At 47.5% G+C, this 18,476-nt stretch overlaps 2 protein-coding genes across 9 annotated transcripts in view; one reads left to right on the forward strand and one right to left on the reverse strand.

Annotated features, from left to right (window-relative positions):
• Positions 1-18,476, reverse strand: part of LOC119181838 (uncharacterized) — a 138,493-nt gene that overhangs the window by 68,811 nt on the left and 51,206 nt on the right. The window lies entirely within an intron of this gene.
• Positions 1-18,476, forward strand: part of LOC119181469 (1-phosphatidylinositol 4,5-bisphosphate phosphodiesterase delta-1) — an 81,400-nt gene that overhangs the window by 20,716 nt on the left and 42,208 nt on the right. Inside the window, exon 1 of one of the 6 annotated variants that reach the window (XM_075875126.1) lies at positions 3,462-3,609. The exons of 4 other annotated variants lie outside the window; for them this stretch is intronic. In XM_075875126.1, the coding sequence (XP_075731241.1) occupies positions 3,477-3,609 (133 nt within the window). In that variant the 5' untranslated portion in view covers positions 3,462-3,476. Of the gene's footprint in view, positions 1-3,461; positions 3,610-15,324; positions 15,844-18,476 lie in introns of those variants that run through there. One more of the 6 variants, XM_037432722.2, reaches the window with a different exon arrangement.

Raw genomic sequence — 18,476 nt, forward strand, 5'->3', positions numbered from 1 at the left:
CACGCTGGCCTGCTCGTTCTTGGCGCGCGCGAGAGAGAAAAAGAGTTGGGCGCAGAAGTGATTTGCAAAACGGTAAGCTGGGTGAATCGTTGGCGCGCTGTCATTGTACACTCGCGACGCGATGACATCGAAAATGCGCAAGACAAAAGGTGCGACAGAATAATTGATATCTGGGGTTTAACGTCCCAAAATCACCATATACGATTATGAGAGACGCCATAGTGGAGGGCTCCGGAAATTTCGGCCACCTGGGGTTCTTTAACGTGCACCCAAATCTGAGCACACGGGCTTACAACATTTCCGCCTCCATCGGAAATGCGACCGCCGCAGCCGGGATTCGATCCCGCGACCTGCGGGTCAGCAGCCGAGTACCTTAGCCACTAGACCACCACGGCGGGACGGTGCGACAGAATATCCCAACAAAAAAAAAACGCACAATGAATTTCGCATGTGTACATTTAAATGTTGATTGCGCACGTACAACTAAAGGAAATGTTAAAGAATGCAAGTGATATACCAACACTTCTCTACACACTTTGCCTCATACGCTTTCCATTTTGTCCAAAGTAGAGGTGATTAAGGGGTGGGCGGGAGACGGGGAAGGTAATCTGCGTCACTGTGAGGACTGGTGGAGGTAGCGCGCTGTGTGAGGCGCTGAACTTGACTGCACTTAGGGCGACACAGTAGCAACATGTGTATGTTTTCAATTTTCCATCAAAGTTCTAACGTTAATTCACGCAAGGTTCGTTCCAGCGGTGCAGCTGCACGTCTAGAACAAAAATGCATCCGGTTATTGGGCTAACAAGGTCTGTAGCCTGTGGTCTCACCCCTCGAGCGAGGGGTGAGTGAGGGAAGGGGAAAAGGGCGAGGCGAGCAAACCCAAGCCTTCCCCCCTCCCGTCCCCCGTAGCTGCCGCATCTCCTACTGCGCACTGTTTATGTGGCATATCAGTATATCTATATCAAATAAATTATTCAAGTTTGATAAAACCTCTCGCGCTGTCATTCCTTCTTACTTACATTGGTACCGTACAACAGTCAACAATACTGATTGTTGGCCTATAGTTGGTACTTGCTTACTGACATGCTTTGGCCGCAAATAACACACACACACGCTTGTGCTTGTCATTGAGTGTTTATTTACTTTGTGTGTGTGTTATTTGCGGCCAAAGCATGTCGGTAAACAGTCAACGAACCGTACTATAGGCGCGGAACACCCCCCCCCCCCCCCCCCCCCGTCTCCGACAATGTGGTCGAACGCGTCTTTCGCCCCGCCGCGGTGGTCTAGTGGCTAAGGTACTCGGCTGCTGACCCGCAGGTCGCGGGTTCGAATCCCGGCTGCGGCGGCTGCATTTCCGATGGAGGCGGAAATGTTGTAGGACCGTGTGCTCAGATTTGGGTGCACGTTAAAGAACCCCAGGTGGTCGAAATTTCCGGAGCCCTCCACTACGGCGTCTCTCATAATCATATAGTGGTTTTGGGACGTTAAACCCCACATATCAATCAATCAATCAATCAATCAACGCGCCTTTCAAGCGAGAGCAGTGTGCGGTGGCGCCCGCACGCGTTTTCATCATACATAGGTAGTAGATATATTGTCGCGAGTACTGTTTTAACGTTAACGTTAAGTGTTGTCTTAACGATAGCGTTAACGAAATTGTGTCGCAGTAAATGCGATGTCGGCGTTCGGGTCATCGGTTGTGACCGAAAAACCGGCGTTGCCCGTGAGTGACAAATTCAGGCAGATGCAAAGAATAAAAATCGGGGGTTCGAGTCGGAGTCAAAGCCCAGAATTCTGCATGGCAATCGAATAGTCTAGCTCAGAGCCATGCCGGTACTTGAAAGTGCTATACTACATCTTATAAAGTAGCCAGGCGGGCGAGAAGTCACTGAACTCGCGTATAATATGGCGTGTCGAAAGCATATAATTGCGCGATCGGCATCATGCGATGTGGACTGAGCATAGGCTGGCCGACTGAAAGCTGCCAACCCGTTATAATTAACATAATTCACGCATTATAACACCGCAATTCGTCACAATCATCGTCGTAATCATCAGCCACAACCTAAGTAAAGTGTGCGGCTGCGTATATGTGCGCGTATCTGTCTTACAGACGCGAAATTGGCACTTCGTAACTGTAGATTGCACATTTTACAACGTGCAGCCGTCGCGCCTCGTTCACAACAACACGTTCCACCTTTCACAGCACGGTATAGAGGTATAGACTCCTGTGACCATGTTTCCATCTTTCCTATCTCTCCTATCCCCTCAATAATGTCCTCTGTCACTAGCTTAGCGCATCTCTCTTTCTCTCTCTCTCTACACCTTTAATCCTATTATTTTAATCCCTCCTCACCCCCATCCCCTGTGAGATACTGTTGAGCTGTTGCACCCTGATGCTGATGCTGATGACCTCTGATGGATGGCGCTTACCCACAAAGGGGGATGGGCCAAGAACCAGGCGGCAGGATACTTAAATGAAACTAAACTGAAAATGAAGCCAATCTGAAAAAGTAGCTTAAAATAATACTACCAAAAAACAAAAATGTTTGCTGAGCAAGCGGTCAAACCATCTTTTGTCTTTGAAAGACATAACTACGAATTATAAACTAAAGATCTGAAAAGGTAGTGGTCCACTAGCATGGTAATCTTTTAGTTGCGTTGATGTAATCAAACACAGCGGAGCATACATCCCTGTGGCAGTAACCAAATGAAGTTCCGCCAAGTGATAAAATTACTGGTAGATTTACTTGTATTCCTAGCTTTTGTAATGGGGCTACTAAAAATCTTTTTCTCTGATAAGAATAACGATGACAGAATAAAAAGAAATGTTCAATTGTTTCAATTTCGTTGCACCAAATGCATAGCGGTGACGCCTTGAGCTGAGCTTTATTAAGGTAATAATTTAGTTGTGGAACTGCACAGCGCAATCTGGTATAAGTGACCTCTAACTGGCGAGATACACACCACTGTTTATTCCAGCAATAGCTCAAATGCTCGAAATCTTTGAATTTATCCAAATCACCTGATGCAGACAGTTACGGGGCTCACTTTTCTCTTCTCTTTCCTCTTATAACCACTTCAGAGGTAAAACTTTTATCAACGATAGCAAAGAACCGTTTCCCAGCCAAAATCGAATAGAACAGATTTCCCAGTGATCCATGGAACGGCATCGACTACACCCCGCCATTCTTTCCCCCTCTCTTCTGAATGAACTCGAAACGACATCGATCGTTCGTCCGGGTTCATTTCGCAGCAGTCCACGGTCGAGTTGACAAACTTTCCCCTCGGCGCCCGTGTTTTCTTGCGCGTCCAAGGTCGCGAGTAACACTTGAGACGACGCCAGCAGCGTTCCTCGTGCCTCTTTCAGTGCGATCGCGGTGCAACCTTGGCCGTGACGCGATTCTTCCATTATTACGTTCAATTAAGAGAAAGTGTGCATCCACGCACAAAAAAGAAAGAAAGAAAAACGCATCATGAGTGTCCTCGACATCGCCTCGTCGCGGCAGCAGAACTCAGTTTGTCGTTGCCGCAGCGCAATGAGGAAGCTCACGGATGCACTCGGGTCTTCGCGGAGCAGATTCAGCGGCAGCCGAACACCTCTCTCAGGTTCGAGTCCCTTGTTTTACAAGTGAAGCTTGTTGTGCGTTGCGCATTCCGGTTGGGGGGGGGGGGGGGGGAGGGAGCTGGCATAGTACGCGTGGTGAATCCCGACAGTGTACACAGGTGCGGCCTTCGCGAAGGTGATATATTTGTATGCATATACAATATGCAACACACACATATATATAACCTTCTCGGCCTCCTTTTTCTGACGTTCTTCGACTAAGTGGAACGTCCTGCCCCGTTCTATCGCTGATATCACCTGCCCATCATCACTTGCTGAGAAGCTTAAGCACTAATTTACTCCTATGTTTATATGTAGCTACTAATTATATGCATATCTGGTTGATCTGCCTAATTTACAAATGTATATATATTATTTACGTATAATTTTTTGTATGCATAATTGTGTATTATTACGTATATATGTCGTCCAATTGTAACCCCACCCCTTATGTAATACCCCCCTTGAGGGGGCCCTTAAGGAAATAAAAAGTGAAGTGAAGTATGCAATACATATATTTGTATGCGACGTTTTACAGCGAAAGCTGTTATGCGGTCACAACAAGGGTCCTTTTTGGCGCTGTAGTTGTCCGTCGCCGCCGGTGTCCGTAACCGTTATTGCGCGAGAAAAAAAAAACTGAATAAAACACCAAAAACACAACGGGATTCTAACCCGGGTACCCTGCGTGCCAGCCCAGTATTTTACCGCTGAGCCTCGCCGATGCTTGAAACTCCGTTGCAAACTGACCCTATAGGCAGCCTTGATCGATTTGATTGATTGATTTGTGGGGCTTAACGCCCCAAAACAACTATATGACTATGAGAGACGCCGTAGTGGAGGGCTTTGGAAATTTCGACCACCTGGGCTTGTTTAACGTGCACCCAAATCTGAGCACACGGCGGGCCTACAACATTTCCGCCTCCATCGAAAATGCACCCGCTGCAGCCGGGACTCGATCCGACGACCTGCGAGTCAGCAGCCGAGTGCCTTAGCCACTAGACGACCGCGGCGGGGCCTTTGGCGGCCTTCATGTCGGGAAAGTAATCGCGTTTTTATGAGTAATAAAGAGTTTTAAACCGCAAAAGAACAACCAGCTAGGCGTCCCATAATGCGAATTGCGCGAAGATTGGTTCGTCAAATGATCCAACCCACAACTAAAGCCTTACTTCTTCTTCGTCGTCAGCCACAGCAAAAGAAAAAAAAATGAACAAAATTCCTTACAGGTGTGTGGCGGGTACCACGATTCTCCGAAGAATGACGAAGAACGGCATACCGAATGCCTCCATATATATATTGCACAAAAATTACGATGATTTCTTGCTTGCCTGACAAAGGTAAGCAAGTATACGCTTGCGTTCCTCCAGCCGCAAGCGCTTCTATACCAAATGAAGCCGAACAGCCTCCAGCACCACTTTTCTAGCCTCCTGGTATCAGCAGTCTTTATCTCAGGGCGATATGCTCCACAGATGACACTGGTCACGCGTGCGCGCAAGCGACGGACAGACCAAATCAGTTGATCAAGTCAGAATCGCGTTCAAAGCTGCGTAGTCAGGACCGGTGCGTGTAGCACGGCTTGGGCGAACCAGCGTCGTATGATCGGCACGACAGGCACGTAGCACAGCTTTGATGAACCAACATCCTACGGTCTGCAAAGGTAAGCAAGAACGTTTAGGCTTACGTTCCTCTTGCCGCAAGTGCTGCTACCAAAAATCATTAATAGAATATGGTGTCGTCCCTCTGTGGACGCGTAGTGTTGGTATAAGGGCAGCCACGCGAAATCCGCTGCCGCCCTCATACCCTCTACGTACTTTTTGGCTTCCCGTATGTAATGCGTGTGACCGGTAGAGGTGGCTGTCGGAAAAGAGAAGTCCGTTGGTCCATTGGATAAATTCTCCGAGAATTGAACCGATCGTGTCACCGATCATGCCACCGCGTATTCAATTATAGATGAGAAAATGAAGACCGGGATCTTGTTCTTGAATTTCACGCGAAAATTTCAATGCTTGAATGTCACTGTGACATATAGCGAATTGAAAGAACCCCTCTACCCCTCTTTTTTGCTTTTCGCATTTTGGCTGTTTTGGCTCAACGGGGTCTTTTAAAACTTGCTGTAGGTAGTTCCTAGTTCCTTCGGAGTAGAAAAATTTGTTCTAATGGAACCGGAGAATGAGGACTGAGATGCTAAATGCCCAGAAGTTGCATGGACGTTACGCAGCTTTCTTAGTTGGGAAATGTGTTTGTTTTGACGTCAGCTGTGTCACGAAATTCTCCGCTACGTAGAAAGTGTAAAACAATGCGGCGCAGTTTATCACAATTGTGGTATGTGTGCTCCAATGCGACGTTCATATATACGAATTAAATGTACTCCACCCATCAAAACAAAAACGTACGTTTGGCAGATGCTTATTTTATGCGGTAAAAAGAAAGTTCCGACAGTGCCGACAGTTTAGCTTGCAGCCATGACTCACCCTGGAGCCTATTTAAACGCTTCAAGTTCGAGTGCAGGTGGTGTTAAAGTACGGAAACAATTTTCAGCGAACAAGATTTCAGCACCTCAGACATGTTCTCCGAGAGCACAGAAGACAACTAAAGCCCTACTGAAATACCTAAAGCCGACAAATCTGAGTGACCCCCTGTATATATAGACTGGATGTGTTCCCACAATCCATAATAGCTTACAGCGCACACTGACACACATAATGCGAGGACAAACGCCGACTAACAACTGAATTTTATTTTGACGGATCACATATGTATATACTATATATACATACAGAATCGCACATGCGCAAGTATATAAATGCTGCCGAAAACGTCATGACAATGATAAATTATAACTTGCGTCACTCATTGTGTGGAAGACAGTTTATTGACAGTTTAAATTTCTTATTGGGATCGGAAAAAAAAGAAGCACCACGGACGTTTTGCATCTGCCTCTGCCTCGTGCCTTTGCTGGCTGTCTGTATCTCATGGGTGACACAAACAGGAAACAGAATTCACTCGACTCACTTGAGACAACAGACAAAACACCGCAGGATGAGAGGTGCAATGACCACCACGTGTTAACGCTAACTTCAAAGCCGATCGGATTTGAAGCCTCTTTCGCGTTTGCCTTTTATTCCTTCGAGATGGCGCCAACTGTCTCAAACCCCGCCTGTAGCGTCGGCTTCTGTGCAACCTCGTGCCGCGATGCGGAAAGCGCGCTGTAGTATAGTATCTGCGGGCCAATCGAATCTTTCGGTCTTGTTAAGTTGTTATATTCCAACCCCATTTTCTTTCCATCTCACTTTGGCTGTATTTTAACCCTATCCTCACCTCGTCGTCAACCAATCAGAGGTCGGCTAGTAGCACCTGTCGTGACTTTACATGCCCCAAAGCCAGTAAGATTAAATTGGAGCCGCCGAAGTGGAGGACTCCGCAAATTTCGACAATCCGGGCTTCCCTAACGTGCACTCACACCGCACGGTACACGGGCCTCGAGCATTTAGCCATAGAGTTTCCAATATACACTATAGAGGTAACTCTGGCGCTAGTCTCTATGGGAGCTGCAACGCACGGCGCTTCAGCGAGCATGGGAATGATGGGTAGTACGCACATTTGTCTAAACTTCGTACTTCTGGCCTGGTTTTGGCTCCGCGTGTGTTCGTGTGGCTTGGGGCTGTTTTTTCACGAAAACAAAAAATCGGCAAATGTTCTGCGATTGTGCTTCACCACTTCATTCTTTTAGACTTACCTTTCCAAATTGGGCCACGAAGTTCAAAAGGGTTAAATCTTTATTTCAAGACAAAACCGAAACGCAGCAATAAACGAAGCCGCAAGTACGATTCGCCGCCCGCAAGTACGAAGACTAGGCAAATGCGTGTATGCTACCCATCATTCCATTGGTCGCTGAACGATCGCAGCGCCAGAGTGCCCTCTAGTTAATTTTGAGAAACTCTATGCATTTCGCACCCGTCGATATGTGCCCCCCCCCCCCCCCACACACACACACACACGCAGCGATTTTATAACGCGACGTTTTGGTCGACAGTCCACCACCGTAACCACTTTCCCTACTTGACCACCGCCCCGAGGTGGTCGAAATTTCCGGAGTTCTCCACTACGGCGTCTCTCATAATCATACGGTGGTTTTGAGACGTTAAACCCCAGATATTATTAGTATTATTACTATTAACCACGTACTGCTTGCCACGTGCAAGGATAGAAGCGACACACAATGGCGCTGACTTGCAAATAATTATCTCGAAACATGGAATCGTTTCTTGGCATCAAAGTAACTGGTATCAGCAGGGGTCAGTTAATTCATGAAATAGCCGAGGCTGAATCGATTGACAGGCTCGGTGATAACTATTTTCGAATCATCGATTGCCCTCTCCTTCAATGAGTTGGCCTATCTGCGTGAAGATGGCTGAGTTCATGAAGATAGCTGAACTAACTGCGCATAATGATGACCGTTAAAAAAAAGAAAAAAAAAACGCTGTGGCCTATATATCTGCTTTCCTGTTGCAAAGTAAACATTGTTGGAATTCGGCACTCTGTGTGTTACTTCTATATTTGTACGTCTCGTTTCTTGCTCCAAAAACCTCATTACGCTATAGAACATGACCAAAACATTACGTTACCGGTTATTCAATGGCCAATTAACGACGTTTTTTTTAACAAGTATACAATATCGTAACCACGAGCTCGCGAACAGCACATAATTACATAGCCACTTTTTCGGCCCCGCCGCGGTGGTCTAGTGGCTAAGGTACTCGGCTGCTGACCCGCAGGTCGCGGGTTCGATTCCCGGCTGCGGCGGCTGCATTTCCGATGGAGGCGGAAATGTTGTAGGCCCGTGTACTCAGATTTGGGTGCACGTTAAAGAACCCCAGGTGGTCAAAATTTCCGGAGCCCTCCACTACGGCGTCTCTCATAATCAAATGGTGGTTTTGGGACGTTAAACCCCACAAATCAATCAATCATAGCCACTTTTCGATCACCGCGGTGGGTGTTACGAAACGTACGAAGCTGAGAGGGCGTATATAGGGTGTGCAGCTTTCGTTTGCCGATTGTAAATGACACAATCGGCCTCCTTATTCGTTTATTTTCTTTCTGTTGGGAACGAGCCAATAATTGAGACCTCGTTTCTCGCGAAGATTTGCGTCCTTTACCCGCGCATCTTGTTTACAAAAAAAAAAAAGGCTCAATTGATGCGCTGTATAGGCGCCTGCCTGCCGCCACACTTGTATCGCGTGTCCGCCATGACGCGTCATGCCCGCCGTATTTATTGAAGGGGAATATTTTAGATGTCTCATGAAACGCGAGAAATGATCACGGCGTCAAGCGAAGTGACGCAAAAAAAAAAAATCATCATGCGATGACGTCATCTTGGCCAGTGGCATCACAGCGTGAAGTGATCACGTGATACCGTCTGTTGGTCAAAGGCAGGCCGATCCCATAGGCTTTACGACACCTGACGATATCCGATAAAAAATGAAAAAATAAAAAGTTAAAGTATATAGAACATATATAAGATTAAACAATAAAGACAGTGGTGCAGGAGGCTTCATAAGCCTATAGTACACTGCCTGACAGCTCGTGGCTTGGAGGCTTTGGCTCGCAAAGTGACGTTTGTGCGATGGTATACCCTTGTGCTGGTCGTTCAGTGTTCCTTTATTGTGTTTGTGTGTGCTCTTTGCGGCAAATCATGTAATTAAGCAAGTACCAACTAGAACAACAATCAGTATTGTTAGTACACGGCCAATTTAACGCAACTCCGAAGAACGTCGAGTTGCACTTTTTTTCATAACGAGGACGAAAACGCAACGTGGTTCGCATTCGCGTGACATATGCGTCGGCAGGGCCTCGATTAGTATATCAAGAAATTATATGTATATAAGCTATCATCTAGTTCAGGGGTCACCAACCTCTTGAGGCACAGGGCCCAGTCGCACGAAGTCGACACGGCGGAGGACTCAAGAAGCAGGGGGTAGGGGGGGGGGGGCACTCTTCGTCACCTAAATAGGGGAAGAGGGGGGGGACAAAGACTGCCCCATACTTTTACTTTTGTTTATAGAGCAGGTTTTTATAGTGACGCAAGATTTTCGATCATAATAGCTGCCGAGGTGCCCTGATGCTGCAATCCAAGAAGTGCTTTCTTTCCATCTTTTACTCCTGCAAAGCCAAGGACCAAAGGCGGGCCATTTGTGGATGAACGTAGTCGCTTTAATTTAATGTGTGTGTGTGTGCGTTTTTCATATATTGTGAAACGTGTTTCGCGCTCCACCAGTGGGGAGGGGAAAGAGGGGTGCGATGACATTTAAAAGGTAAAGGGAGTGCGACCCTACCTCTCCCCCTGTGTTGGGAACCGTGCGCACGCCTACCATTGCGCTTTCTCTTTATACAGTCTATTTCACCTAAGACACATGGGCGCCGCCATATTGGGCTGCTAAGCCAATGTTTTCATACCTTCGCATTTCGCAACGTGAATTGATTAATAAGGGCACGAAACATCGAATGCGCCAACCCTACCACTTTCAATGCATGATTATGCGCCCTACCCTACTAGCACTGTTTGTTTAGTTGCTAAAGATGCAAAACACAAACAGTAATTCCAATACGGCGACAGCCCCGCCACGGTGGTCTAGTGGCTAAGGTACTCGGCTGCTGACCCGCAGGTCGCGGGATCAAATCCCGGCTGTGGCGGCTGCATTTCCGATGGAGGCGGAAATGTTGTAGGCCCGTGTACTCAGATTTGGGTGCACGTTAAAGAACCCCAGGTGGTCGAAATTTCCGGAGCCCTCCACTACGGCGTCTCTCATAATCATATGGTGGTTTTGGGACGTTAAACCCCACAAATCAATCAATCAATCAATACGGCGACACTGAAACCCCTCCGCAAAATAGTCAATGGGGTACGGAAGAAAGCCTCTCTGCAGTCGTTGTTTCCCGCGCTATTTATTCACTCGCACGTAACGCCGCCTCCTTCGTCGAAAAAAAAAAAAAAAAACAACGTGCAACACGTTCGCGGGTTTTGCCTCTGTCGGTGCTCAACGGCATCGCTCAAATATGGCTTCGTAATCTGGATAATCCCTCTTGCCGTCTATACTGCCGGCATACGCGAACTCGTATACTAGCGCCTCCGTGTTTTCGCGGCATTCACAGGCAGGCGGATAATCGCTGTCCTTCTCGCTAAAGTGCATGTGTGAAGAGGAAACCGCTTATATCTGCAACGCATAAGGTAGGACACCTCAAGCTTTTGTTTACGAACCGACCTTATCCTTATCTGTCGGTTTCCTCATCGTTTTTGTGCCCTTAACGCACGTTAAGTACGTAAAAATGGAAAGCTGGGCAAGACACAACTGAAATTGGTTTGGGAATACTGGCGTCGTGTTTGGTTGGGAAGCTTGTTAAACGCCAGAAACAAATCACCACGCGGCATTGACCGAACGATGCGGTGCTTGTAATGTCGCTTAATTGCAGCGAGGTCAGCGGTATGCGGCGATCAACGTCATACCGGCTTTTCGAACGCATTATCGTACTGTTGAGGCGGTATGCATCTCCAAGCAAACTGCGTAGCAGACCATAATTTTCTATATCATTTACCAGAAGTAACACTGGCACAGCGATCCTTCAGCTACGACGGGAATTGTACATGAATCTGCAAATCTTCGGGCTTTTGGCTTCGAACACCCTCGTGGATTTGTATCGTTGTTTTGTTTTAATGTTTTTGTTTCATATAAAAGAGCTGGTCGTTGTGAATTTTGTTACCCAATTTCAATGCGTGAGCATTAAAAGCTCAAGGCTGAACGTGTGCGGAGCTTCGTCTTTCGAGAACGTGGCTGCAGACAGCACGGAACCAAAGGAAGCCGAAGGAACGAAGATTAGACAAATCCATATCCATCCAGATGAGGTGCGCGAAAAAAATTGAAGCACCATGTCCTAGCCATCCGCTATTGGGTGGCTATAGAGGGCTATAATTCTAGCCACCACCAAGCTTGAATTCTGTAGCCGCCCTACATCTGGTACTACCAGCATGCTGCATTCGTGGCTAAAGTGCCGCGCGTTGTAACTCTCATAGACACTACACATAAACGTCCACGTAACGAACCCGGATATGACGAAATATCGGCTACAACGAAGTAAACGAAAAGCGTTTGTGCAATACAGTTAGAAATAGTCATTAATAACAAATTTTCGGATATAACGAACTTAATTTTTCTAAGATGCAACTTTGTTATAATGAGGTCTGAGTGTGCATAGCACCAGATTTCCCTCTGTATAGTCACATAAAACTTTAAAATTCCCAAGAGGCTCTGCCCAGAATAGTGAAGAGTGCTAGCCAATCGACCCCGCGTCCAAAGTAGTAGTCTCGTTTACGCTCGCGGCACTGTTCTACGAAGGCCGCCATTCTCATGACGTCAGTCCGTAGTGCTCGCTGATTGGGGCAGGCTTTTATAAATCCGCCTTTGAGGAAGAGATGGCGTAGAATTATAAGGTTGTATCCGACTATAGTGTATTGTTGGGGAATCTCTATGTTACGCCTCTTAAAGCGGCAGCAGCAAGTACAGGACCGAGTTGAGTGGCAGAACGTGGGATGGAGCCTTTGCCCTGCAGTGAACGTAAAGTCAGGCTGACAATGATTATGATGAAGATACCTCTCTTCTCTTTTCCGCCACATTTCTGATTCCTTCTCTCCTCCACTTGCCCTCTCCCGTGCGGCGTTGTTGAGGCGACCTCCATTAAGAGAGACAGTTCCACCGCCGCACTCGTTTCTTCATTTCTCGTTCTTTCAAAGCCACTCAGAATCACTATGTGGCAGACTGCACTTGCACTCTCTGCGACCTCGCTACTTCCGCCTCCAAAGGTCAACGTTCGTGCGCTGTTACTAAAATATTGCCAGTGTGCACGTCGCCACAAAAAATTCGATGAGTCGTTTTGGAACGCCCTCTTAAAGTAAGCGAAACACACTTGGCCCTAAAGCAGCCATTACACATTTTTTTAAATAAACGTTTTACTTAGTTAACCAATTTGGCGCAATATACCTTAACGAGTGCCACAAAAATACCTTAACGAGCGCCCCACGAAGGCATAAGATATGCAGTTGGTTCCATTCAGTTGCGGTAACGACTTATAAATATGCTTGGTTCTAGTTACATGAAACATGTTGTACATGATTTTGAAACAAGCTCCAAGGGACTCGTTGTTATCACGAGCTCTTTCTATTCCGTTAAGCTAATAATCACTATCATCATTTCCAGCAGACTCTCTTCAAAGTTTAGGTTTAAGTCATTAATCACCTTTTCAGGTTAGTCGCCATCATTGCTGAAGTGCACATGTCTGTGAATCTTGTAAGCTGCAGAGGTGCGCTCTTTTAATCGTTATTCATTTTCCTTACCGCATGCACTTTGCTGGTTTCAACATTCCCTCTGCAGTAAACACTGCAGCATGATTGTATCTCCACACCCTTTTCGATCCCGATTCTTTTTTTTTTTTTTGGTTTGTGGGGGAGGGAGGGGGGGAGACAGCTGAGCAGGCTAGCTAAGGATTGCAAGCCCGCAAGTAGGCTAATTTTTCGTTATATTAATCACTTTGGCTTAGCCTAAACCAACCATGCCATTTTTCCGTTCCATTTACCTCTGGCAGTTATAAACAGTTATAACCATTTACAGTTATAAACAGTGATGGCAGTTAACGTACAGTTATAAATATAGTACGCAGTCACTCAAAATACTGGCACTTTGTTACGTACGCTATATACCACGTTTGGCGATAAAGTTGTACTGCGGAAGTAATAAGCGGGAGAGGAGAAATACACACACGGGACAGAGCGCTGTGTTGTAAACTTATCTTTCTTGTGTACCATCGATTAGCTGATCTCTAGTATAGACAGTGATGCTATGGTAGCATGCCTAGTGTGAGTGGCGGATACAGAATAGGAAGTGGGGAAGGGGCGATCACCCCCCTTAAAGCCTGTGTCTGTACCCGCATCCCTCCCCTCCATGCTTGTCGTCCAGCTCCTATGACCGATTAGCACAAATGTGGGGGGCCACTGCGAATCAAGTTAACGGTATTTCTGCTGTGATGGGCTTCTTGTGATGACAGTAACTACTAAAGCAAGAGAGTCAGTATCCCCCCTCAGCCCCCCCCCCCCCCCCACTGAAATTAGTGAAGCTGTATCCGCCCCTGCCCATCTTCAAAGCAAGTTGTCCTATTACTCTGCGCGGTGTTCACCGCTGAACTATGATTGACACAACTATTCGTGACAAACGTCAAAGTTCAAAGGTCAACGTCTACGACCCTCCTTCTTCGAAATTATAACGGCTGCCCCTTGGTGCACCTTATGAAGTCGCGCTACTGTTAGAAATCGTGCTCCGCAGAGTTTTCGCAGCATTTACGCCGAAATCAGTAAATCTGAATTCTTATAACAACGTGCTACCATAATCGGTGTCAGAGAACCGAAACGTATCGTGCTGTGCGTGACATTTATTACTAGCGTTTGATAATAGTTGACTCAACTACGCTGTTTATCGTAATTAGCATAATCTGTTATACATTTTTTATCGCTGCAAAGGCATGCGTTCGATTCGCGCGCAGTGTTGTAACGCAAGCATCTTATGTTATCTGCTATTTTATCCGTGCCTACTAATATTACTCCCTTTAGGGCTCTTGTGGCTTGGATGTTCTTCCGCAGCGCATCATTATTTTATCGTTCTCTCTTTCAGTCCAACACATTTACGATGTAGATCCATCTACTCTGTTATAGTGGCATCGTTGTAAACATTATATGAAGGAACCAACAAAACCAACTCCTTCTGGCGACAGTTAATGTGTGATGCTCTTCCGTTCCGCGCGAAGCGTCGCGGCGCCGTTATTTTTCCGAAAATAAGCCAAACGCGAGGCAGATGCGTCTTTAAAAATGGACCCACAAGGAAACCAAACGCGCAATAAGCGCGGGGAAAGTGGGCCGAAATTTGTTTCCCTCGTGCAACGACCAACTTCCTCTCGGTACTCTACCGAGGAAGTTAGTCGTTGCACGAGGGAAACAAGCTACTCGTACCGCGCCAACGACGTCGACGAAGACACATCCTCGCGCACGCACGCACATACGCCGAGCACACCCTCTAGCTTTGGCCTTGGCGTCGTCTCTGTCGTCCAGTCGGGACGGCACCGACTTCACTTTCGACTAACTACTTCCCTCTCTTTATATTTTCCTCTCTCCTCCGCTCCCTTATAGGTTCTTTCCTCCAGCAGATCGCACTCCTGCGCCCTCTCGCGCTGTACCCACTGATTTCTTCTTCAAATCTGATCCATCCTTCTTCGCCGAGTGGCTCTTGTGTCGCTCGACCGGCTTCTAAAAGGGCACTCTTTTGTAGCTAAACCTATCATGGTCACCCCCATCTTTCGCCAACGTCCATCCGGCTCGTCGTCATCGGAACGAGAACAGCTGGTTCCTCACCCTCTCTTCGACATCCTCTCTGTCTCTCTCCTACGTGTGAGAACAAGTAACGCCACCTAGACTTCCTCTCCACCCCTTCTCCACGCGTGCTCGGCGGTTTCTTTCATCTCTGTGTTGTGATGCGAGATAGCCGTTGTTCCCTTCTTCACCACCCATAACTTTCATCCTCTTCTCTCTTCGTTCTTTCGTTGTACCACGGAGCCGCGAGATGGCGCCACATTTGGTCCATTTTCTTTTATATTGGTAAACTTTCTCTCGTTTATTCTCGCTCCCTCTCTCGCTTCTACCCCAACAACCGACGTGTGCCAACTACTGCGCGGTTGGGTTGGCCCGCATTTCAAGTGAGCGCGCTACTTCGCACTGGTGCCGTTTATCGCGTCACTCGGTAAGCTAAAACCGGCCCAGCGACTGTAAGCAACAGAGGCGCGTTAGCGCCACCGACACCTCCGGTTCCAAGCGCCGAACGGATTAAGCAAAAAAAGAAAGAAAGAGAAGAACCTTCTGGGCAGAGAATGCGTTCCTACGACGTTATCGCGACTCGGCGTGCTTTTGTGATCGTTCGCGTGTGTGTTTGAGACACATACTCGGGACATCTCAGTGGTGGCGGGCCTTGTAGCGCCAACAGGATCGCCTGTCACTTTGTGGTCACTCAGTGCCGTTCGGGACCGTCGCCCAAGTTGGTCTCCTACAGCTGGTGGACCGTGCTCGTCGCACACTCTTCTCCAAAAAAACTGATCGCGATCTCGGAGGAAGATGTTGAACTGGTTCCGCGAGGGAACGCCCGAGTTGGAAGCAGGTACGATGTTACGTTGCTTTTGTGCCTGACTTACGATATTTGAAAGTTTCTTTGGCTTCGATACATGCGTTGCTTGCACCGAGACGTGCCTGGTGACGCGCATGTCGCGTTGTTGCCACCTGCCACTCCCACCACCAGATGTGCATGTCCATACGAATAATGGGAGAGGGTGTGCGTGCGCGAGTCGCCTGTTTCGAAGAGACGCGGAGATACACGTGGTAAGGCGCTTGCGCAATGCACCTATTCATCCTCTGCGCCCCTCCCCGCCCCCATTGGCTTCAGCTGGACTGATGTTTCACAGGTGGCGCGCTTCCGTCTTTTGTGTTTCAAGCGGTGTGCTTCTTTCCTTCGCGTACTACGTAACCAAGTGACGTAACCCCGGAACGTTGTTGAGGACAAGAGGCGAGTGAGTGCATATGGGTGGCGCCTTGCGGAAGTGTTGCAACAATTGGTGCTCGGGGTCGATTCCCCTTGTTCGCCGAAGTAACGTCGCTCCTGCCGTATTTTTGTTTTTGTTTTCGAGAAATGGCTGGGTGCATCTATCACACTCGCGCTTCCGTTCAAGAACTTGCTTGAGCTGCAGCAGGGCAGAAAGCTCTTTGCGGTTACCTGAAACAGCAAAACCCACATACGTGACTGTGCGGCAGCATCAACGGTGGATGGAAAGGGGCGGGCTTGTTTTGTGGAACTCACGCCAGTGCGTCAGACCTCCCCCCACCCAACATACACACACAAAAAAAAAATTCTGGCTAAGCCCCCCCCCCCCCCCCCCCCGATTCGAATGACCGTAACAAAGGAGCTGTTAGCGGAATCAGTCTTTTGTGCTGACAACTGCAGCAATTTGTTCAGCTATGTGTTGTTACTATTACTTTTATGGGAAGTTTGTAAACTCTCTTTCATCTCCCCATCCCTCTTCCATGCGCAGGGTAGCAAACCGGCTGCCTATAGGCTGGTTAACCTCCCTGCCTTTCTTTTCCCTCTATTTTCCTTCCTTCCTTGTAAACGGTGTGGGTGCTGGAGCCGATGTGTCGACAAGTGTACTTGTCTTCAAGGTTTCAAATGACAGTTGGAATCTTGAAGTTCGCTTGTCGAGGCGTCGCATTCCGGTAGGCACCTTCTGTTCGCGGATTTCTCATCGCAAGTGTCAATCTTCCACTCATTCCTGCTTCTATTTTCAATTTTTTTATCGCTTTTTTGAATTTTTGGCCTCGCTGACGTCTTCTTACTTCCAGATGCTCAGCGCTTAGACTCTGGCAGAAAGCGAGGGTCTGCCGTAGTTGAAAAAATACAACCACGAGGAGGGTGGGGTACTTACTGAACTGATGCCACGTGATTACTGCATTTTGTTTTTATTAAAAGCTTTATGAGAAGTACTGCGAATATGCAAGGCGGCGCTGCAACTCCTTGCTGCTGCAATGGTGACGGGCCTATCAGAACGACGAAACGAGGCCATAGGGCGTCCCCATTTTCTCCGTTTTGGGTTCTGATACATGCAGCGCAGCGAGTCGCAGATAGCTATACCGGTCACTCAAAAACGCGTAATGCAACATATTAGCCATTTCCAATTCTGTAGAAATTAAATTTTCAGCTGCAACTTGATCTCCTCGCGTCGTTCGTACACGACCACCACCCCCCTCTTTTTTTTTTGTTAATGGTAATTATTTCGGTCATTCATCACCCAAAGTTATTACGCTGTTATATCTTGCTAGCTCCCCTCGAGGCATATTTCTTTTCATTAAACTGGAGCCTTGACACGCCCCGCAGCCGGCGCAGCCTTTCAACTGTTGCGCAGGCATCGACATGGTAATTTTCCTTCACATTGGTACCGCACGGTCGGTTCGAGTTAGTTTCCCTAGCGAGTTTCCCTAGCGGCAATAATAAGCACCAGTCCTTTGCACTGTCTTGCAGTCGGCACGCAAACTTTAGAGACCACTAGGTCCAAGAAAATTTGAAATTTCTCAACAATCTGAGACTATATTCGATGGAAGAACACGGTACTTATCCTTAGCGCGTTTTAGAACGGTCCGGAAAGTTAAACTAGACGCTTACTTCGTATCAGCGCGAATATCCAGCTTTTTTTTTTTTTTTTTTTTGTCCGGTGGTTCCTAAACTTCTGACGCTGACTGCATGTATCTGACCTGCTGTTGGCTCTGGCTGATTGAGAACGCTATAAGCCCAAGCGGTGTCCCCTACACTGAACTCGTAAAACGCAGCCTCCGGCAGCGAGATTTAATACGCCCAATTTCTTCTCGGAAAGAAAAAAAAAGCAACAACAAAAAGGCCGGGCAGACAATTTCGCTCCGTGCCAGCTGGTTCCGTTCTTGCTCTAATTTCCGATGCAGGCACGCGCGACGCTGTATACTTGACCTACATGACGACGTTTATATCAGACATGCATGCCGTGCCCGTGTGTCGTTTTCCTTATTACGGGTGACACGCGTATAGGGCTATAAATCGTCCCTCCCGAATAACAAAGTACCTTTTGATATGATTGATATGCGGGGTTCAACGTCCCAAAAACCAGCATATGATTATGAGAGACGCCGTATATAGTGGAGGGCTCCGGAAATTTCGACCACCTGGGGTTCTTTAACGTGCACCCGTATCTGAGCACACGGGCGTACAGCATTTTC

This window comes from Rhipicephalus microplus, chromosome 10 (genome assembly GCF_043290135.1).
Source record: "Rhipicephalus microplus isolate Deutch F79 chromosome 10, USDA_Rmic, whole genome shotgun sequence".
Taxonomy (NCBI): domain Eukaryota; kingdom Metazoa; phylum Arthropoda; class Arachnida; order Ixodida; family Ixodidae; genus Rhipicephalus; species Rhipicephalus microplus.